Raw genomic sequence first — 22,297 nt, 5'->3', positions numbered from 1 at the left:
CCCCAGCAGGATCTGGTTTTGAGCACCACACGCCCCCTCCTTCTCACCCAGCGACCCCTCACAGCTTGCACAGAGATGGGAAATTCCTCCTGGCTGCCATCCCAGGACAGCAGAGCTCCCTGGGTGGCTCCAGCCGTAGCAGTGGGACACCTTCCACCTCTGCTCCATCCCAACCCTCCAGCATTCCCCTGCCAGGCCAGGGAAGAGGCTTTCCCTGTGTTCCTGCCCATGGCAGGGGGTGGACTGAGATTTGCTTTGAGATTTCTTCCACCCCCAACCATTCTTGGCTGCAAAACAGGTCACTGCAGGAACAGGCTCCTAACCCTCTGCCTTTGGGCAGCCCTGGCTGAGCCTCTGGCAGGAACCAGCCTTACAGTCACCTCCCACACCTTTTCCACCTCCCACCTGCTCCACGAGGGCTGACCCAGCCTCATCAGCTCCCTCCCTCCCTGAGCCCAGAGCTGATGCCACAGGAGGTGGCACAGCAGCAGCTGCAGCCCTGCCATCCCCCGTGCTGCGCACGCTCTCATCTCCAACAGCTCCATGGGCACCAAATCACCAGTGTGAGACCAGAAGCTCAGTGCACCCACACTCCTGGGAGCCTCAAGTGCCACAGCAGCTGCCCCCCTCCCTAGGCAGGGCAGAAAGCACCAGCACAGACATGCTAGAGGCAGAGTTTATTACACTACGCAGGCTAAGAACCCTGGGCAAGGCCCCACATGGGTAAGAATCGAACCAGCTCTTTATCAAAAAGTTAATACTATAGTCAACCCCAATCTCCTTTGGTCATTACAAAGCAAGAGAAATATTAAAAGAACAGTATTTATACACAGAGGGAAGCTGAAGAGAGTCTGTCCAGCCCTTTCCCCCCACCCCAATCCCAGCACATTCCGGTGCTCGGTCTTGTGTCTCTCAGGAGCAGCAGAGTATCAAATCTTCACAAGATGTTGGGTTGCTGGGGTTTTATTATTATTGTCATCAATAAAAGCAATAATTACCAAGAGCTGCCATTCCTGTTCCTCCCCAGGGAGGGCAGAGGGGCGACACCAGCTCCCCTTGTGTGCCCCCCGGTGCAGGGGATGGCCGTGTGTCCTCTCACCAGCGCACACACGCAGCACGGCTGGCACGGGCCATGTGGTCTCTGATCCCTCGTTTGTACGCAGTCTTTTAAAAAAAATATTGTATTATAATAATAATATGAATTTCTCTTTCCATTTTGTGTCTTCTGGAAAAAAAAAACCAACGAAAAAACAAAACAAACAAAAACAAAACCAAAAGGAAGTGTCAATCGTCCGTGAGGTCCTGCACAAAGAGGACTTCCGTGTGGCTGAGTCCTGCCTCCTGCAGCGTCGGGGGGTTGGGCCACTCCTCTGTAGGGAGGCAGGGCAGGACACGGCGAGGGAAGTTGGCCTCAATCTGGAACTTCTCAGGGCTTTCTTTCAAGGAGAACAGGAAGTCGTGGATCACCTGGGAAAGAAGCACAGAAATAATTGCCAGCTGGGGGAGCAGTGACACAGCCAGAGTGAATCCCTGGCATCTCGTAGGGGAAGGCTCCCAAATTTGCACCATCACTGCACTGTAGACCTGAGACAGCCATTTCCTTGGCACACATGAAACTGGACTTGGCATAGAGCACTGTGGAGGACCAGACTGTTTCTGACTCTTCCTACACCTTTACTTCATGGGGAGCAGTGGAATTAGAATAGAATATATATATTCTATATAATTACAGAATGTTAAGGGTTGGAAAGGACTCGAAAGATCATCTAGTCCCACCCTGCTCTGTCATGGGCAGACACCTTCCAGCTTTTCAGGAGACAAAAAAGCCTCTGCCACTTTTTCTCCTCTTCCAAGCTGGTGGAACCAGGCCCTATAGCACTCTCCTTACCAGGGAGCAGCTCTGCCTGCCAAGGCTCTCAGCAAAGGTCACCATTTGGCAAGTCCAAGGGAAAAAAGCCACCTGCAAGTCCCTTTACCCCATGTTCTGGAAGGCCCCTCAGCTCTGCCCCAAGCTCACCGTCAGTGACTGTGTGAAGTGGAATCGCCGCTCCACTCTGGAATCGTTGGGCAGCTTGAAAATGATCTTGACACTCTCTGGGTCATCGGGGTGTGGTTCTGGAGGAAGGCATTCTGACCTCCTCTCCTTCTCCTCCTGCAGTGTCTGCAAGGCAAGGAGGGAGCAGGAGCAATGGCTGTGCACTCAGCTGACCTTTGTGCCTGTCCCCTGCAGCACAACTCCTCCAGGAGCCTCGGGAATGCTCAAGCCCCAGGCAAGACAAGCAATTCCTCCTGCAGGCCAGGCATCCCACAGGACACTGCAGCCCCTCCTGCAATCCCTCTGCTCTCACCTGCCGCCGCCTCTCCTCTGCCAGTTTTTGCTGCTGCACTTCCTCCTCCTTCTTCTTCTTCCTCTCCCTTTCCTCCTTCTTCTTGCGCTCCTTCTCCTGGTCTGCACGCAGGGATGCCAGGTATGCCTCGTCCTGCTGCTGCCTCAGCACTTGGGTTTGGTTCCTCTCTTCCCTGCAAACACGAGTGGGAACTGGTCAGAGCTAACAGGCCCTGAAGTGAGGGGATGGCAGGCTGAGGGGAGGCCCAAGGGTGCAGGGACAGCCTCCAACTCACAGAAGCACACAGCAGGTATTGCCTTGGGGTACCACAAGCTCCCAAAAGGCCAAGCCGGGTCCCCACAGTCCCTCACAATCAAACTGATTCCCAAGGGTGGGTAGCCCTTTAAAAGGCTTCTGAACCTCTGCAGCTTGACATAGCTCACAGACAGCACAAGAACAGTGCCTAGGATTCTTGCCTCATATCTGAGACTCTTCCTGGTTTCATCTCCTTCAGGTAATTCCTTGCCCATTTCACAAACTGGAACATTTTACTGGGACCCCACATAGAGCATGGGGCAGAGGAGGGACAGACACAAAGTTAAATGGTAGGATCCTGTTTTGGATGTAACCTGTACATCCCTAAGAGTCACCAGGGACTTGTGAGGCCCCACCAGAAAAGCAGCCAGAGCTCAGCACAGCCAGCCCAGGCAGCAGCACACAGCTGTGGACACCAGCTCTCCTGCCTGCAATGCCTTTGCTGCCACTTGGATCCTACTGGTTATTGTCCAAGCTTTCCCTGCAAAGCTCCAGCATGCCAAAGGTGTGCTCCAATTGCAGAGAACAGAGTACTCACATCCACCTTTCAGTGGTGGGACTGTGTGTGCAACACATCTGGCTCTCTGGCTATAAGACAGCCTGAATGTATGGACTGATGGTGCCCCTGGTAAGAGGAGAGCCCGTGGGCTGTGTTACCGAACGGGAGGTGCTGAGCTGTGTGCCTACACAGGGTGTCTGAGGGAGGCAGGGGACAGAGCAGAGCCTGCCTCAGCACGGTTTGTGCTGCTGGAGCTCTGGTCCCACCCTACCTTTCCAGGCGCTCGGACACCAGGTATGTCTGGTTGGCATCCATGATGAACATCAGCTGGTTGATGAGGTCATCAGCCTGGATGAGGCCCTCCAGCCGCCCAACCACGGTCATCCTGCGGTCCTTGAGCATGATCACGGCCAGGAACGGGTACGTGTTCTCCCGCAGGGCCTGCGACACTGAACAGGCACAAACATCACCACCCCGACACGAGGGCCACCAAGGGTACGGCACAAGGGTTCCCCATCACTGAGGGCCAAGGAAAGCACCTTCCCCAGATATTCTCTTTTCCAAGGCAAAAAAGGCCTCAGGCTCCATTTTGAAAATCAAACCCTGTAAATTAGCAAAGGGAGGAAATGGCTTTGGGAGCACAAATACTGATGGGAAAAACCCCAAGCTTTCAAGTAACCAAAAAAGGCTCTTTTAACTCAAGCAGGAAGGAAGTAAATGGCTCTGAATGCTCACTGAAAATGGGACAAAGCCATGGGTTTAAACTGCAGTAAGAGAAACACAGGACAAGTACATGTAAACATTTGCTCAGGTGATTGGGGATGGTTGGACTCTAGAAGAAACTGTCATGGGGAGATGGCAGTACGTCCACATTGAACATTTCTGAACAAATTTAGGTTGGCTTTGCTGGAGGCAGGTTCTGTCTGAAGCAGGGAATGGAACAGATAATGTGCTTAAGCTACTGTTCATATATGGCTGTTGATCCCCCCCTTAAAACATACATGGTACATCATGCAACTTGGAGCTTCTGTTACAAATGGAGCCCCCCAAACAAAGCCAGAGCAGCTCAGGGGTCAAATGGAAGGTCATGATCCCTTCCAGCTCTGCTTCCCAGGCTGTGACTCCAAAGCATTGCAGCAATGAAACAGGAATAAGTCAAAGACTGTCTCCTCAGAGAGCTGTTCTCTCAAGTTGTTGATAACTGGGAGCAGAACTATGGAGCCAAGAGTGACCCAGATGTAGCATTTTCCTGACCATGAAACAGAAATGGTGGAAACAACACAGGAGCCATTAACAGAACTTTGGGAAAAAGCTCCACTTGCAGCAGATCCTTACCAAACTGCTGTCTGGCCAGGTATCAACAGCTCTCAAACACTGTGGGCTTTTGAGGAGACACAGAGATTGGCTGTGGATTAAGGTGACTGTCTCAGAAAGGGAAAGAATGCACCTAACAAGTCCTTCCTGCCCTCAGGCATCACAGGAGCCAGGGTTAAGGACAGATCTAGTTGGATACTTGTTTCTCCACTCAGTTTATCCCCAGCACACACCCACCAACTCCCATTGACAAGGCACTGAAAGCAGCCTAAATGCCCACAGCAATGAGCACAGAACTACAACTGCCCAGAAACACACAGAACTGTGGAGATGAAGATCAGAATGTATTTCCTTGGCATCCGAACCTTTGAGATATCCCAGAAAACCAACACATGTATTTCCCCATGTGATCCTGAAATCTGTTGTATTTTGTTAAAGTAGACAAGAGTGTGTTTCACATGTGTAAATCTGTCAAAGAGCATCTGGCTTATTCCAGACACAGAAGGGGACAGGTAAAGCCCAGGAGGGACACACTCACCTCTGTATCCCTCTGGTTTATTGGTTGAGCAAGCCCAGAAGAGCATTCTAGTGTTGATGAGGGTGATGACCTCAGGTGCACACAGTGTATTGCTGGGGGATGAGAAGAGACCATGTGAGGGAAGCTGCATTTCAAATCCAAGGACAGCTCTTTGGGAAATTCTCCTACCTACCGGCAGAACTCATCTGTGTCTTGGTGGTCATCCCCGTGCAGATAAACCAACAGGAAGCGCAGCTCCCGCTTGGCATCGTTCAGTGCCTTGGCAAAAGAGCAGAGCAGGTAAAGTTACACAGGATCTGGGCAAGGGGAACGCAGCACCCACAAGGCCTGTGTGACCCAGGCCTTTACTCTGCCACTAGAGCGGTTTGAGTGAAGCTGCAGGAGGATGAACCTGCCAGACCTTCTAAATGAGCCTTTATTTAAGAGGGCTACAGTGGTGTTCTCTCATGTTCTCTCAGGATGTGGCTTTGGGGAACACCGAACTCAGAGTGAAACAGGGTAGGCAATGACAGAGACTGACACCTCAGCTGCCTCACCAGACTCAGCTAGCAGTGAAGAACCTCCTTCACCCCTTGCACTCACAGTGGCCAAGGCAGAGCTTTCCCTTGAGCCTGCACAGGACACAATCTTCAGATCACATCAAATGAAAATTCTATTAAAACAGGTAATAAATAATGCTGCAGGCCTTCCAAAAACCAGACAACAAAGAAAAGAATCCCTCCCTTTCACATCTATAGTGTCTGGATTCCACCCACCCAAGAGCATTTTTAACAAGACCACTGGATAAGTGCACAATATGCTCCCTGTTTTCCTGGCACTGAGTTTTGGTAGCCTAACCATTCCACAATTACTTGAGTTTGGATTCCAGGAATGAAAAGAGCTGCAGAGGCGGTGAGCTCCATCACTGTGGAGCAGACAGGCATTGACAGTTTTCCCCCGGGCACTTGGGAAGCAGTGCTGATCCAATGTCTGATGGGATGCTCTGCAGGAGACCCTTCCCTCAGCCAGGCTGAGAGAAGCTGTGCAAGAGGCAGTGTCCATGGGGATACCCCTCTTCTACAGAGAGCCCCCTCAGGTTTGATATATGGAACACTCACCTCCCATAACTTCTTAGGGGCTCCCTCTCAATTTTGAGGCCCTGAACTGTTGTGAAGTTGCATTGTGATACAAGCCCAGGCAGTTAATCCCAATTTGGGGAACAGAAGGACAGACTCTGGCACAGTACACCAGTTTATAAAAACAAAGGCAGGATTACAAAGAAAAGCTGTCGGCTACAGAGTCACACAGACGGTCGAGGAACAGCCAGAGTAGCTTTGCTTTCCAACTTTGCAGGCTTGGCAAACCATCAAGCCTGGCAGACACTGGTTTCCCAGTACACTTGTTCACTAGCTCTCCATTACCCTGTTAAGAGAGTTGGGGGATAAACGCTGGGCTTGTAGATGAAAAGCAATTTTGCCATGTAGGCCCTGATACCACGTGGCAAAATCACTACTCCCCAGGACCTAGGCACCAAGACATGACACTGACCTGGCTGTAAGTTCCCTGGTAGAAGACAGGGTGTATCCTCCCATATTTTTCCTCAAACATATGAATAAACGAAATAATGTCACCCACTGGATCGGTGACCCGACTACGAGGATCAGGGCGTATAAAACGCAGAGCAAACCTAGGAAGGAAGCAAAGGACACCGGAAATTCAGCTCACTGACTTCTTGAGGCACAGGTTTTCTTTTCTACAGATAGTCACTGGGATTCATAAAGAGGAAAAAAGTCATAGCTGAGACCCTTGAACATTTATAATCCGAACCTAAACTGGTATCCGCTCCAAACTGGTACCACTGCTACAGAACCAGCCCCCAATGAAGATTCCTCTCATGCCAGGGATCAGGAAGGATCCGAGTTCTGTGTGATTAAACAGCTTCAGCTTCCTCTGAAGCATCAGGCATAAGCCACACCAACAGTAGGAGGTTTTAAGAATTTAGTCAAAGATGGGCTGTTAAAAGCCACACAGTTTTCTCCAGATAACTTTGAAAACTGCATTTCTGCTAATCCAGAACTAACAATTCCAATGTACAAAGAGTTGCAGAAAGAGAATATTACACTATGAGTCCTATGAAACTGTCATTCCTCTGAAGCTGAAAAAGCTTCACTGCAAGGCAGATATCAGTGCTGTTTAGTTCTACTGATGCACAGAAGATACACTGAACTTTGGAAATGTCTTTAATGGGGGAAAAAAGTAATATAACAGGGAAACTGCCAAACCAGGGCAGATGGCAGGACTGCTGGCTATTTACCACCACTACCATTCCCTTTTCCCTCTATCAATGCTGTAAAGGAGACAAGGAGAATCAGTGCTTTGGGGCAGTAAAAGGAGAAGAGGCAATAGACACCAAAGGGAATAAAGCAGAGATGTTTACAGTTTGGGTTTTGCCAAATAATGTCCAGGAATTAGGGCAGGTTAATCTGCAGCCCAGCCCAATGGGACATGATTCTGATGTTTGTCCAAGAATACCAAACAGCTGGACACTGTTTTGCAACCCCTTTGTGTGGCACTCAGACTGTAAGGCTGAGTGGAGTTAGAGATCCAATTAAACACTTCATTTACAGAGCTGCAAGGTGCTCTTTTTCTCTGTAACAAGATTTATTTCTTCCTGAACAGCATAGGAACTTTACAAGGCCACAGATAATGCCAGTTAAGGAAACAAATGGAAAATCTGCCATGAGGCTTAAAGATCTAAGTGACAGAGATCCAGCCAAATCCGAGCTAGTGTGTTCCCTGATGCAGTCAATAATGAGTCAGCACAAACAAGGACTTACCTAAATATATCAAGTAATGTGTAATAGGTGAATCGGAATGGAAGCATTATGAAGTAGTAACCCCATCCTAACAGGCCCTGCAATTACAAATAAGGAATTAATTTTCTTAACTATACAAAAAGACTAACAGCACCAAGTCTTACAAGTGCTCATGCAAATTTGTTTGTAAAACATTAATGAAAGTAATACTGTATTCTAGTTAATACACATTTAAGGGGAGCTCTAAAAAGAAAAACATTATCACTGCCACATGGAGGGGACAATTCTTTGTTCCAGTTCAACTGATCTAAAGGCTTTACTACACCACAGCAAGACAGTCTATGACAAAGAAAAATGTCCTCATACTGTGAATCACAGCATGGAGAAAATCTCCACAGCAGTAACAGAAACTGAAGGAATAGCTCTACATTTTGTTTTTCTAAGATAAAATATTTAGAAAGGAGATAAGGGCATGCAAAGAAAACAATTTCTTTCCCTGCTTGCAAGTTCTGTATTCACAGAGAGTCAGCCAAGAAGCAGGACAAAATCCACTGTAAGATAACTTGCCCTTGGCTGTGGCCTTGAGACAACGTAGCTGTAGATCCTGTGGTCAGCTGTATTGACCTGCAAGGGCCGCAGTGGAGGAGGATTAAAGACACTTGGGACACCCTCTTGCTCGTTCAGTCGGTCCTGCACAGCTGCCTTTGACAGAAGAAAGAGCAAAGGGAGGTTTCAGGCATTTTATGATTTTTATACTTTGGACAGTGACAGTGGGTATTACTTGTCCACAGCCCCAGGGCACTGGATAAGCACAACTCCTGACAAACAGGAACCCCCAGTGCTCTTTTCCACGTGGAAAGCCTTCTCCATGGCAGCCAGCACACAGGCTCCACCGGAGGCCACATCCTGTGCCACTCAAGGGATTGTTCACAGCCATAACAACTCTGCTGTGTTTGGCTGAAACCAGCTCTCCAGATGTGTGGAGATACAGCTCTAAAGAGCTACTTGGGTAAATCCAGGGGGGGACAGATTCATCTTACTGGTAGGGCCCCCCTCCCACAGACGGCTGCATTTAATCCAGGTACTTGGAAACTGCTACAAGTCTCATTTTCAGTGGTACCTCTATGTTCCAGTTGTGCTGCTCCAGAGTGTGGCGACATTGGTCCATGGACTCTATGCCAGTCAAGTCCTAAGGAAGGAGAATAAAAGCAGATGAGTGCCAGAAGTGCTGCATCCTAACTGCTCTTAACAAGGGATGAGCACATGGTGGGAGTTACCACAGGACATTATCACAATGCTCCGTTTTTAAGTGCCCTGCTCTGAGTTTGAGAGCAGAGTGACCTGTAAACACACAGGAGGCCTCAAACAGGCCTTTGCACTCTGCCAGCACCAGCCAACTCTCAGTGTGCCCACGGTCTGTCACTACAACAGCACTCAGCACAGTCAAGGGTTTAACACAACACTGCCCACAGGCTTCACTCTGAAAAGATGTGCCAGGCCAAAGCCCTCAAACATCTTCTTGAACTCAAAATACTGACAAAGCATTTCTGAAAACTCAAGATGACTGTTACTCCACCCACTGCCAGCACAAACAGAAACTAAAACCAAAATGAGCCAGGCATTACTGAAGGTGATGTTCCAGCACCACAGGGGAAGTAAAAAAGCATAGTAAACAGTGTAGTAAAAAAAGCAGGAACAGTCCAACACAGGTCCTGAAACAGAAAAAGTCCACACACACTGACAAACCTCAAAGCCACTGGGTGTATTTTAGCCCTGTGCCAATCAGAATTTCTGCACAGGAGATCAAATAATTGTGTCTGTTATTACAGGAAGCCACATCAATATCTCCTGAACAGAGACAAACGTTTGCTGAAGGGAACACCCCTGTCACTGTGCCACAGAAACATCTCTCCCCACTGCACTTGCTTTAAGGCCTGAGCAGATGTTTTTCTTGCTTTCTTGAAAAGCCCCTGACGGGCTCCTGACAGGCTGACCAGTTAAGAATGCACTGAATTGTTTTTTTACTGGAAAAGGATGGTGCATCTATTCCTCTCCCTGCCCCCATTCACACATTCCACATGCCATTTCCACCCGAGTAACAAACACTGTGGACAAATGCCCTATTCAATCTCTGGGCTCAGTTCAAACTTTTGAGCATTTCTTGGCTTCTTTCTCACGAAGTCTCCAGATCACCACCTTCTCTCCAATCTACTGGGCAAAAACCATTGTTTAGTTCTGCTGCACAGACCCAATCAGACTGCTTAAAGCATTGCGACTGCAGAAGTTCAGAAAAAAAAGCACTTCAAGTCGCTGTTCAGTGGTGTATAAATATTTATTAAAAAGTAAGTCTGCAGCAAGCCTTGCAAGGGAACACTGCAGAACTGGATTTCATAGAAGAAATAAAGCTCAGTGAACTCAGCTGTTGCTGCTAGAATACCTTTGATTATCATTCAGTTTCATCATTTAATGTTTTAGTTTAGCTATCTTTCTTTGAAGATGTGCTTCACAGAGTAAAATTTAGGGTTTGCATTCTCACTTTATTTTTTATTCAATTTATTTTGCATTCTGACTTTATTGTTTCAACCTGAATTTCTACAGCAGGTACTTCATTGTCTTTTTATAAGGACACCATTAAAGGAACCTGCAATCTACTCAATTAATTGATTTTACAGTGGAGTCACAATGTGTTTATTCCTGAGCCTTGAAATTCTTCTGATCACCACTCCCCAATATTCTGGAAATTCTGCTGGTGTTTACAAGATTCAAAAACTCATTTACACCTTTGTCTCTAAATGCCTGGATAATCTGTGAGCACTAAGAACACCACTGAGCATTCCCTCCTATTTAAATTATGCAAAATTCTTCTGCAGTTTTAGGTCAGAAAGCAGCAGAGCCATCATCAAGCATTTAATGAGCACTGAAACACTGCAGCATTTGCAAGACCATCTGAGTTCCACAGAGACACCACAGCCAGCCAACTCCACCCTTCTTCACCACCACCACAGTGACAGGCAGCTCTAGCCACTTCTCAGTCTTCTATACAGCTCTCCAGGGAGGTGAATTTCCTTTTACTTTTTTTTCTTAGCATCTTAATTCAGCTGCTCTCAACTCAAACTAGAAGTGACAAAGCCACTCCAAGCAGCTCCTGCCACTTGTCTGATCAATGAGGCTGAACAATTAAACACTGCAGGAACAGCTGCTGGCAAAGGCAGCTTCTAACACTCAGCACCTTGCAGGCTGTTACTCTGATGTGCTCCACGGGATACACCACAGCTCCACCACGTTCTGGGAGACACACCAGGGCTCAGAATGACCCACACCCGATGGAAGGAATGGCAGGACCACAGCTCAACTGCCACCTCAGACAACTCTTGCTGGCAAACACTGATACTGGTCATTATCACCCCCAGGGCATTCCTACAGCCCCTGCTTCACCAAGTCATGGAAACAGATCAGAAGATTGAAACTCCACATTATTTCCACTGCCTCAGTATCTCTGGTGAACTTTGATCAGCTGCAAACTTACACACATGGCAAACCAGCACATTCTTAGTATCATCAGGGCTAAGAGAAGAACCAGCATCTTCAAACCTTGCTGCTCTCATCTCTTATTAGCTGCCTTTAAGAGCATGGATCTTACAGGCATAATAAGTAGCTAAAATTAGTCCCATTAAACCAGCACTCTCAAACCTTCAAATAAATCCAAGCTCGACACAGTGGCTAATATTTCTAAAACAAAATATTAAATTCCAGAAATGCCAGAAAAGTTCAATAGTGCCTTCTCAACCACTACACAAAGCAAGAGTGTTATTGTAAAGCATAAGGAAGCTTTTGCTGGAGGTAATGATTTGTATCTCTCACCTTTGAGACTGCTCAGAATCTTCTCAATACTGAAGCAGTGGAAAGAACAATTTCATGCTTCAAAAGTAGAAGGAATACCCTGAGTGGACAAAGGTTGTAAACTGGACTTACGAAAGCGTCGCCTCCACAGCTCCGCTCCGATGTTGAAACACAGCACAGGAGATGCAAACCCACAGCACTACCTGGCACTGCTCTTACTTCCCAACCCACTGCCAAAGCCAGAAAATTACTTTCCAAGGGTAAAGAACATCTGAGTTCTAACTGGAAAAATGCCTGAACCAATAGTTTCTCATTGCATATTACAGCAAATGCCTTTCTGAGGGTTTTGATCGATTCACTGAGTGGGAAAGCTGCCTGGAGTTTCATGTTTCCTCCTTCCCCTAAATCAGAGCCATATCCAGCCTTGAGCATTCTGTTTTCCCCAGCTGAAGTCAGAGATTATGAGTGCCAACTCTCTGGCAAATAACACTCCATTACTTTACGTTAGCATATTACAATATCAGACATCAGCCCAAGTGTAATGGGCACAGATCAATAACCAGATCCTAGAAAAGCTGCTCTGCTGATTCTCCTATCTCCCAAATGAACCACATCTCCACAGCTTTCCTAAACTGTTCACAGCAAACTTCTCTCTCCAAATGTCAGGACAGCGAGGTCTTGACAGATGAAAAATTTAGATGCTTTTATTCCCTTACATAATTAGCCAGCTCTCTGGCAGTAAATGGGAGGCTGAAAGCATGCAAGAGGCTTTGCTGCTTTCATTTCAAGTTTATCCCAGTTCTCTCCACTGTTTTTTTCCCTTTACTAACCTGCCCCAGCATGGTGCAGATAGCTGCCCTGCCCACAAGAAGGAAGCTGCTGGTTTCAGCTTTCTGCCAGCACAGCTGTTTGTACGAGCACTCCAGAACCCAGCACACAAACAGCAGTGGGATTAATGCAGTTAATGCAGGCACTAACACAGAGCTGTGCCCAACAGCTCAGGCCAGGACAGGAGAGCACATTCACCTCTGCCTGGAAAGGTGCACTCTCCAGCAGGAGCAGGATAAACAGTTTAGGGCAACAGCATTTCACCCCAAAGAGCTGTTTGCTAGGTGAACAGCAGTCCTTGCTCAGTGCTTCCCTCCCTTTGGATCTCTATTTCACTGAGGGCCTTCTACTATTCCTTACCTCATCCTTGTCATCCTGCCTTGTTTCCTGGTGTGCTCTGCTGCTCTCAGCACAGTGCAGTGGGACAGAACCTTCTGTGGAAGCGCAGGGCTCTGTCACCATGGAATGCTGCACAGCCCACTTATGATGGCACATCACAAAGTGTGGAATTATCCTTGAAAACACTGAAGTGTTTGTTCCCTACAAAGTCAGCAGGGATCCCTGAAGGCTTTCCAAGCTGACTTGTAGCAATGTACAAATTATTTTAATGACACTTACTTAATCTCTCCAAACACCTCATTCTTCCTATCAGAGTCTGAGAAAAAAAATCTCTTGCAAGTGGACTGATTTACTTTTGAGGAAGCAGCAGGACTCACACCTGAGCCTTTCTCAGCTAGGTGGGACACATCAGAGGAGGAGGAATCACCAGTGGGGGCTGTCATTAGCCCTGGAGAAAGCTGATCCAACACAACCCAGAAGAGGGAGGATCCTGGCTGGTATCCAGCCCTTCTGGAGCACAGCTTTCACATCTGCCTCTGCACAGCAGTGGTCTAAGTGAAAAAATGTCTCCCCTCGACAGCCTGAGGAGTGTTTCCCTGTGCCTCAAACCAGAGCTTGACAGGAAGCTGGACTAAAGCATGAATCCCTCCTTCTGCCTCCCTGGCAGCACTCTGTCCATGACAACACCAGGCAGCACTGGGAAACAGGATTATTTCACATCACAGCTGCCCACAGGGGTTTGAAAACAGCAGCAGAGGCAGTGGTGAGAGCAGCTGGTGCTACCTGTCCAGATCAAAGAGATGAGCAAGAACCAGGATCTCTCACAGCAAGAGAAAGGGACATTTATATGTGCAAAACCCCTCACTCAGAGGCAGCACAGGGACAGCAATGGCTGTCACTGCTCTGTGCCTTCAGTCTGTATTTAATCTGACTGCCCAAAGAGCTCAGCTTGCAGGAGACTTAGAGGGGACATCTGTAAAACAAGTTTCCTCCTAGGTCCAGTCATGAGAAAACACCTCAGCACAGTAATTAAGTCAGGGGCTGCGAATCAGGTGAAGGCTTGGGAAGTCAATGAGTGAGTGATGAACACCTGCACTGTGTCACCTGGGGAAGGCAGGGCCAGATGCCTCTGAGTCCCTTTAAATCTACAGTTACATCACACCAAACTTTCAATGCACAGCCTTAAAAAATAATGTAAAGCAAGAAAAGCAGACAAAGCACTCTTAAAAGTGACCATGGTATTTCCAAAAGAACTGCAATCCAAGGGATGCCACATGGTGTCCTACAGCTCAGAAACAAACCCAAGACTCCTGAAGGTAATTTTCATTGCTCAGCACATCTAGTTACTCATCACTGAGCAACCCTAGGAATTTCAGCTGCCCAGCACTGTTTTCTCCCCAATAAACCACATCTTCAGACCGTGTTTATGATCATTCATCTGCCACACAGCCCCAGGCCTCGCAAAGCAAAGGTTAAGCGACCTTGCCTGTGTTGTGTAGCAGACACAGATTAGATCATTAGTCTCCAGCGGCGTTACCCAATCGTGAGGGGCAGGAACCATGTTCCACAGAAACCCACTGGATAACTCTGCCTCGGTGCCGTGAAAGGCTCTCCAGCTACGACAAGGAAAATTTTCAGACTAATTAAAATGGCCAGGACTTACCAAGGAGTTTTTCCTGCAAGGAGTTCAATGACCAGCCACTCTCAAGTAGCGATGACAGAACATCGCCCCAAAGAACTGTTAGGGGCACGGAAATCTCACTCACCCCGGCCAGGACTGGGACCACAGGTGTCTCTCCTCTCACCGTCCCCTCATGCCCAGCTCGACACCCCGCTCCAGGACGGGCCTATCCGGCTCCGTGAGCCCCGTACCCCCCAGCGCCGGCGGGGCGGGCCCAGCTCAGCCCGTTCCGTGTCCATGCACCGCCTCCCCCGCTCCCGCCGGCCGGCGCGGGCCCCCCGGGACGCGGCACCTGGAACTGCAGCAGCTTCTCGGTCTGTTCCGCCGTCAGCTCCCGTTCCTCAGGCGCCGCCATTTTACTGCCGCCTCTGACCCGCCGCTCCGTCACTCTCCGGAAGTGACGCCGCCCGCCCCCACTTCCACCCCGGCCCCGCGCGGCGCGGCCAATGGCTGTTTATCGGCCACGGCCGGAACTGCCGAGCCGCATTCCGGACACAACCGAAGCGCTCTAAGGCCTGTCCGGAGATGCCCGAATCCCATCAGCGGCGCTGGCCGCTCTCGGGTGTCCCCGGCGGGAGCACGTAAAGTTCCGAAGTGTGCCGAGCACCGCTCGGGTGTTCCCGGCGGAAAAACGAGGAGTTCCGAAGCGTGTCAAGGGCTGCTCGGGTGTTCCCGGAACAGGCCGGGGAGGAGGGGGCAGCCTGTTGCTGTGGGAGCGGGCCCTGAGTGGGGGGATATGAGCCGAAGACCCCCGGGAGCTGGCTGTGTTCCCGTCACCGCGGGGGCTGCCCGACACCGAGTGGGTCCTGCCCGGGCACCTCCGGTCCCGTAGGGTGGGTTCTGCCCGCTACCTCCGGTCCCGCCGGGTGGGTACTGCCCGGCACCCCTCGTCCCGCTGGGCCGCCCGTGCGCCGGGCCCAAGATGGCGGCGGCCGCTAAGATGGAGGAGGCTGTGAGGGGCCCCCGCTCCCACCCGCAGCTACGAGCGCCCGCGTGAGGAGTCGGCGCGGCGGGACCGCGGCCAGTCGAGCCCCGGGGCAGGCAGGCGGGCAGCCCCGGCTCCCCGTGCCCGCTGCGGCTGGTGGGGAGGCGGGACGCGCCCGCGGGCCCGCCCCGGCGCTGATGTCAGCGCGGCTGCCCCGCCCGCCGCCGCAGTGACAGCGCCAGCTCCGCCCGGGCGCAGTCGGGCCCAGCCCAGCCGAGCCGCGCAGCCGGACCGGGAGCGGCGCGGGCGGGCCGGTCATGGCCGACGACTTCGGCTTCTTTTCCTCATCCGAGGGCGCTGGCGCCGAGGAAGACCCGGCCGCCGCCTTTCTGGCCCAGCAGGAGAGCGAGATCGCGGGCATCGAGAACGATGAGGGCTTCGGGCCGACCGACGGCGAGGCGGCCGCCGCCCCGGGCGGACAGGCGGCCCCGCCGGAACAGGGTGAGCACGCCCGCGGGGGCCGCCCGGCCGCGCTCCTGCTGGCTGCGGGCGGGCTCCTGGCCTTGTGGGGTAACGGAGCGCTGTGCCCCCTTCTGCCCCGAAGGCAGGGAAGGGTCCTGCGGGCCGCATCCACGCGGGGCTGGGGTCCCCGGGCGATGCACAGCATCCCCGGTGGGTGATGGGGTCTGTGCTGCATCTCATGGGCCGGTGGCGGGATGACCCTGTGGGCCAGGCTGGCATCCTAGCAAGGGTCGTCTGGGCCTGTGCTTGTGCCCAAAGGACTTCTCGAACCTCGGGGATGTGGGGTGAATCCTGAGCTGGGATGTGCCAGCCATGGGGCGATTTCTTCCCCTTTTGCTGGGTTTTCCGGGTTGGATGGACTCCCTACTCCATGTTTCAGTGCTCCCAGCTATGGCAGTGTAAAAGGCATCCAGGCGGCACTGAGGAGCAATGACAGCCTTGTCACTGTCCCCACAGACAGGAGAGCCCTTTGGGATGTAAAATGGAAGACACTGCCATTGGGAACGTTGTGGTCCCAGGCCCTGCAGGTAGAATGTGCTAATTCTGCTCTCTTGTCTCCAGTCTGCAGGGGCTTTGGCATCTGCTCTCTGTATGGACATGGGGGCACTCTTGCCACAGGGCTCTGACTCTCCCCTAACCCAGCCCCACAGGGTCTCCTTCTGCTGTCTGTGGAGCGGTGGTTGCAGAGCCCTGCACACAGGGCCATGAAGGCAGATCTGGGCCTGGAGAAGTGTTGATAGCCACAGTGATAAATGCAGTTAGACAGGCTGGAGCTGGGTGTAGTCATGGGGCTGAGCACTTTGGGGGCAGTGCTGGCCTGAGCTGCACTGTGTCTGTGCCTGCAGCTGGCTGGCCAGGAGAAGCCCTGTGATCACTGGGGAATGGTCAGGGCCTGGACCGTGACTCCTTCAAAGCCTCTTCTCTCCTGGCAGCAGAGAGCCCCCAGCCTGGGCTGGCTTTGTGCCCCAGGTGTGCAGCTCTCTGGGGCTGTGCAGGTAGATAGGTGCCTCCTTACCAACCCTGACCTTGCAGCTCATCCCAGGTGGGCTCTCAAGGACCTTGACCTGCAGGCATGCCCTCCTGTCCTGGTGGAGCACAAAGAGTGTTTCCATGGGCCGTGTCCCTGGAGAGTTGCCTTGGCACTTGGCCGGCAGCTCTGGGATCAGCTGTGTCCATCTGCAGGTTGGGTTGGTCAGGTTGTGTTTCTACAGTCAGAGCAGCAGCCTGTGTCAGTCTTGTGCTGGAGCAGTTTCCCTAATCTTCAGATAAGATTAAATACCAGTGAAAACACCATAAAGACATAAATGCTTGCAGAAGTTTGTGTGGGAGAGTGAGAGGTGCTTGCTGAATCCCACCAAGGACAGGACACTGGGAGGGTGTTGTGCCATGGGTCTGCTGGGCAGAAAAAGGCACAGACAAACTCCCAGGAGCTGATCTGATGCAGTTTCATGAACACCAGCCCCTCTGGGATCACCTGCAGCTGCCATAGTTGTGTTTTTCTTTTTCTCTTCCTTTTTCTCGAGCAGGTTTCCAGAATGGAGGAGCCACTGTCAATGGAGATGTCTTTCAGGTGAGAGCTCAGCCTTTTGCTGGCCCAGGGCTGCTAATGAAGATTGGGTGGGTATGGGGCCAGCAATCTGTTGTTCTGCTCCCAGCATTGACTGGAGTTTGCTATCCAGCTGCAGAACAGCTACGGTGCTCCTGGAAAGGTCTGGGTCTCCCGTGGGAGTCCTGGCTGCTCCATTCTCTTTGAAGAGAAGATGTGTCCCACCTGCCATGATCTGCCCCACATCTGTTTGCAGGTGGCTTGTGCCATGAAGGAGTGCCTGGGCCCTAAGAGCAGGTGACAAATCGCCCATTCCCCAAGAAGTCCCCTCTCTCCAGCCTGGGTAGCTTCTGGAGGCCTCTGGGGCAGGCATGAGCATCTCTTGACAGAGGCCAGAGACAGAATAGGGCTGCCATGGGACTTGGATCTCCTGTGAAAACCACTTGCCCCGTGGCCAGGGGCCTTTTGGGGGCACCCACCTGGGTCTCAGATCCCTGTGGGAGCCTGAAGCCCAACTCTGCTGTCAGCAGTGCCAGCATCTCACAAGCCCTTCACCCCACTTGATGCCCAGCAGTGGGGCATATGCACTGCCCAGGCCTGGTTTACAGGATGATAATCGCATCAGGAATGGGACAGACTTAATTAGATTGAGGATCTTGGAAGAAAGCTGTAATCCCATTGCTGAGCTGGTGTCAGACTGGGCATGTGGCCAGTGGAAGGTGGTAGGGGAGGTGCTGGGCCTGGCAGGGCCCTCAGCTCAGATGTGAGGGAAGCAGTTTGGTCTGGGAGCTGCCTGGGCCCCTATGAGGGCCAGGAATCCCTGGGGAGCAGTTCTGAGGCCAGTGTCTACCCTGTGCTGTGGGGCTGCCCGGAGGATACAACAGCTGTGGTGGCAGCAAGCAGAAGTCAGGGACGGAATGACTGGAAAGGCTTCAGGTGACAGGGCCTGAGGCTGGGAGAGAAGCTTGAGCAGCACTTTGGGAACACTGTCCCACATGCCCCAAGCTGTCACCCTTCCTACCTCCTATCTTGGCTTGTCAGTGCTGGGAGTGTGGAGTCCTGACTGCTTCCAGCCCTTGGAGGTGGCTGGGCTGGGCTCTTGGAAGCACTGGTGCTGATGGTGAGGTGCTCATGTGCTGCAGGAGTCCAACGGCCCCACGGATGCCTACGCAGCCATAGCCAAGGCCGACCGGCTGACCCAGGAACCCGAGAGCATCCGCAAGTGGAGGGAGGAGCAGAAGAAGCGCCTGGAGGAGCTGGGTGAGACCCAAGGCCACGTGTAGCCCCCTGTGCTTGTGACACCTTGTGACATGGCAGTCAGGGCTCTTGGGGTCCTCACCTCTTGGTGACCTTGCTGCATCCCAGAGAGATGTCTCGTGCCCCTGCCAAAGATCTGCTATCCTTGTGGCTGTGGTGCCTTTTGGCCAGTATTGGTGGGGACTGGGGACGGGTCTGAGGGGCTGCAGCTGTCTTGCCTGCTGAGGGGCTGCTCAGCACACCTGGCAGGTGCCAGTGTGGCTGATGGGCTCTGTCTCACTCCGGCCTTAGATGCAGCATCGAAGGTGACTGAGCAGGAGTGGCGTGAGAAGGCCAAGAAGGACCTGGAGGAGTGGAACCTGCGTCAGAATGAGCAGATGGAGAAGAATCGAGCAAACAACAGGTATGTTGGGGTCAGCATGGCCAAAAGGACTGTCTGCCTTCCTGGGATGTTTGAGGGCCTCCTTTCCCACAGTGGAGTCCAGCCCTGCAGGGACAGAGCCTTGCCAAGCAAGGGGAGAGTCCCCAGGTCTTGGAGTGGCTCTGATGGCTGTGCAGAGCCACTCTGGCTGGAACCACACTGGGATCATGCTGGGATCTTGGTGCCTCCTGCCCCTGCATGGGGCTTGCAGGGGGGGAGGGCTGGGTTCCAGGTTCTCCTGGTGTGCTGAAGTGTGTGGGTCTTTCTTTGGAAGGACTAACCCCCTCTGTTCTCTCTTTCTAACCCTCTGCCTGCCTGTCGCTCCACTCCGCTCCACTCTCTCTCTCTCTGTGCCCGGGGCTAGGATCGCTGACAAAGCCTTTTACCAGCAGCCGGACGCCGATGTCATTGGCTACGTGTATGTGCCTCTTACAGACCATATCCTGCCCCACAGGCTCTGGGGGTCCCGGCCCCAGCACTGCCTGCCCAGCCAAGGGAAGGGGGGCTGCTGGGAGGTACTGGCTTGGTGAGGTACCAGAGGGAGGATGATGCAGCTGAGTGTCTCCAAATTGTGGAGTTTTAGGAGATGAGTGGAGCTCCTAGAAATGTCTCTGTGGGAGCTGGTTGAAGATGCAAAGCCATGGGCTCTTATGCCTCTTTTTAGGGATGGCTCTTTGGGGGTGAAGTCTTGGGAGCAGGCAGATACTCCTGCACCCCTGGATGAATGATGTTTTGGGTGAGTGCAGCCAAAGGCAGACTTGAGCATCGTGTGTCTCTCGGTCCCAGAGGACACTGAGCTCATCAGCTGGAGTAAAGGGACAGGAAGCAGGGACACAAGGGTTTTTAAGACAGAAGGAAGAGTCTCCTTGCAAAGGGCTCTGCCAGTGACAACCCTCAATATCTTTGCAGGGCCTCGGAGGAAGCATTCCTGAAGGAGTCCAAGGAGGAGACCCCAGGCTCTGAGTGGGAGAAGGTGGCCCAGCTGTGTGATTTCAACCCCAAGAGCAGCAAGCAGAGCAAGGATGTCTCGCGGATGCGCTCGGTGCTCATCTCCCTCAAACAGACGCCCCTGTCCCGTTAGCTGTGCCTGGCACAGCCGGGAGCACAGCGGGCATGGCTGGGCTCACTGAGCCAGGTGGCTTCAGGGGCTGGCCCAGGAAGGGCCTCCCACCCCCTGCTCCGTGATCTGCGCCTTGGCTGTGCTCGAGTCACTGGTTGTATAACTCTCCCCATGGTTTTCCTTTGCTTAAAAGGTGCATTGGTCTCTTTTTACACTTATTTATAAATCACTGTGGCATTTCCCCGGGAAGTGGCACTGGGTGGCAGAGCTGAGTTAGTGGGGAAGCCCCAGCCCAGGCTCTTCAGGAGTTTATGTCTGAGGGCCTGCCTAAATGAGCAGAAAATATCCCATCTTTTGTTCCCCACTTCAGCCCTGTGCTGGGAATAAACCTGCCTGCAGCTGTCCTGGCAGCCCCATGTCCAGGCTTCAGTCCTAGCCCTGAGGCAGGGATCCCATTGGGATCCTGGGCTGCTGTCTGCCTGTCCCATGGGATTTAGAGCAGAGCTGAAGCAGCATTGGGAGGGTGGAGAAACAGCCCTGGCTTGTCTCCACACTGCTGGCTCCTGCAGGGAGCATGGCTGCAGCATGGCATTGCCAGAGTGGCAGGGACTGAGGAATGTGAGTCCAGGTTGGGCCTGGACTGCCAGTGGCTGCCCCAAGCCCAGCAGAACTCTGCCCAGCCTGGCTATGCCCTGAAAAGTTGGTGCAGCTCGAGTGTCCATGTCCCATCCATCCTGCAGTGCTGGCAGCACAGTGGTGTGGACTACTGGGAGGACTGTGGGGGGAGTGTTCAGGATGTTTCCTGTCCTTCCCTCATGAACACCAGCAGTTAGGAATGTGGGATTCCAGGCTTTGGGGGACCCTTGGCTTTGCTCTGCTCCTTCCCTTGCTACCAGAATGGGAGATGGAGACTGTGTAGTTGCAGGGAAGGAGGTAAGAAGGTCCAGCTGCTGTGGGGCAGGTCAAACCCCCATCTTCCTAACCCAGGGGCCCAGAGCAGGGTTGGGCAGAGTTCTGGTGCTGGGGCTTGTACTGGCCCTGAGAACAACCTGCACATCTGTCTGCAGTTGCTCTGTCCCCTGGATTTGCCCACCTAAGGCAGCGTGGGGAGATGCCTCAGTCCTGCTCCCTGCTCGAACTTTTTCTCCTCTGCTTGGCAGGGATGGCACCAGTCCTGGGAACCTGCACAGCTCCCGGGTAGCAGGAGAGGGACAGCCTTGAGCTGGTGCTCTGGGTCTGGCCTCTTGAGGGCTTGGGAAGGGCTTGCAGCAGTTTGGGAGGACATAGAGCAGAGCCCGCAAAACACTCGAGACCCTCTGCAGAGCCCTGCTCAGCTGGAAATCAAGTGTGCAGAGCTCTCCTGCCCTCCAGCTGTGGCTCCAGGGCCAGAATGTCACCAGTCCTGCTGCTGCAGCTGTGGGGGGTGCCTGGGCACCCACGGCTCTGGGGCATGATCTCACCAGTGGGCTGGGAAGGTAAATGGGTGTATAGGGAATCACTTGCAGTTGTGTGTTGGGACTGTGCCCCCTGCCCATAGGGCCGATCATTCCTGCCCGGCCCCCTGAGCTCCAGCATGCGTAGGCAGCTCTGCTGTGCTGCAGGACACCTGGGGACTCGGCTCCTGCCTCAGCCTTGCATTGCAGAGCAGCAGGAAGCACCCCTGGCTACTTGTGGGGGACAATGTGCCCCCCTGTGCTCTGTCCCTCCAGCCCCTGCAGGCAGCTGAGCCCCTGGGTGCCCCAGCTGCCATGTGCTCTGTGTCAGGCCAGGGCAGCTCTCGGGGAGCCATGCCCACAGCTGTTCTACATCCCCTCGGCTTTGGTATCTGTGACTGTCCAAATTACCTGTTACAATAAACCAACATCTCCAATCCTACAGGGCACTGTTGTATTTCTGCATTAGGGATGCTGTGTTTAGGAGAACCTACAGCCATGTGGAAAGGATGGGGCTGGAGGAGGAACATCCTACAGGAAAAAAAGGAGTGAGAGGAAGGCTGGAGGTTTTGTGCTCGGATGGGGCCAAAGCAGTGGTGGCAGGACCCAGGGCTTGGCTCTGTCCCCAAGGATCTGCAAGCTCTGGGTTGTCCAAAC

At 52.5% G+C, this 22,297-nt stretch overlaps 2 protein-coding genes across 3 annotated transcripts; one reads left to right on the top strand and one right to left on the bottom strand.

The window, feature by feature from the left end:
• Positions 1–662: 662 nt before the first annotated feature.
• Positions 663–15,562, bottom strand: FAF2 (Fas associated factor family member 2). Its single transcript, XM_030957618.1, has 11 exons — positions 14,769–15,562; positions 8,909–8,977; positions 8,356–8,490; positions 7,810–7,886; positions 6,521–6,659; positions 5,166–5,251; positions 4,994–5,085; positions 3,413–3,590; positions 2,349–2,520; positions 2,018–2,161; positions 663–1,467 (listed from the first exon to the last, which is right to left on the bottom strand). The coding sequence occupies exons 1-11, from the start codon at positions 14,829–14,831 to the stop codon at positions 1,285–1,287; spliced, it is 1,338 nt and encodes a 445-aa protein (XP_030813478.1). The 5' UTR covers positions 14,832–15,562; the 3' UTR covers positions 663–1,284.
• Positions 15,563–15,612: 50 nt separating this feature from the next.
• On the top strand, positions 15,613–22,082 carry CLTB (clathrin light chain B). 2 transcript variants are annotated; one of them, XM_030957452.1, is made up of 6 exons: positions 15,613–15,902; positions 17,450–17,493; positions 18,612–18,729; positions 19,018–19,129; positions 19,512–19,565; positions 20,057–22,082. In XM_030957452.1, exons 1-6 carry the CDS (start codon positions 15,719–15,721, stop codon positions 20,226–20,228), a joined length of 684 nt encoding a protein of 227 aa, XP_030813312.1. In that variant the 5' UTR covers positions 15,613–15,718; the 3' UTR covers positions 20,229–22,082. The 2 variants fall into 2 exon arrangements, with proteins under 2 accessions (XP_030813312.1, XP_030813313.1); XM_030957453.1 differs by lacking the exon at positions 19,512–19,565 and having other exon boundaries at positions 15,618–15,902.
• Positions 22,083–22,297: the final 215 nt, after the last annotated feature.

This window comes from Camarhynchus parvulus, chromosome 13 (genome assembly GCF_901933205.1).
Source record: "Camarhynchus parvulus chromosome 13, STF_HiC, whole genome shotgun sequence".
In the NCBI taxonomy this organism is placed as follows: Eukaryota; Metazoa; Chordata; class Aves; order Passeriformes; family Thraupidae; genus Camarhynchus; species Camarhynchus parvulus.
The sequence above is the reverse complement of the archived record's forward strand: the minus strand, read 5'-3'. Positions and strand labels throughout refer to the sequence as shown.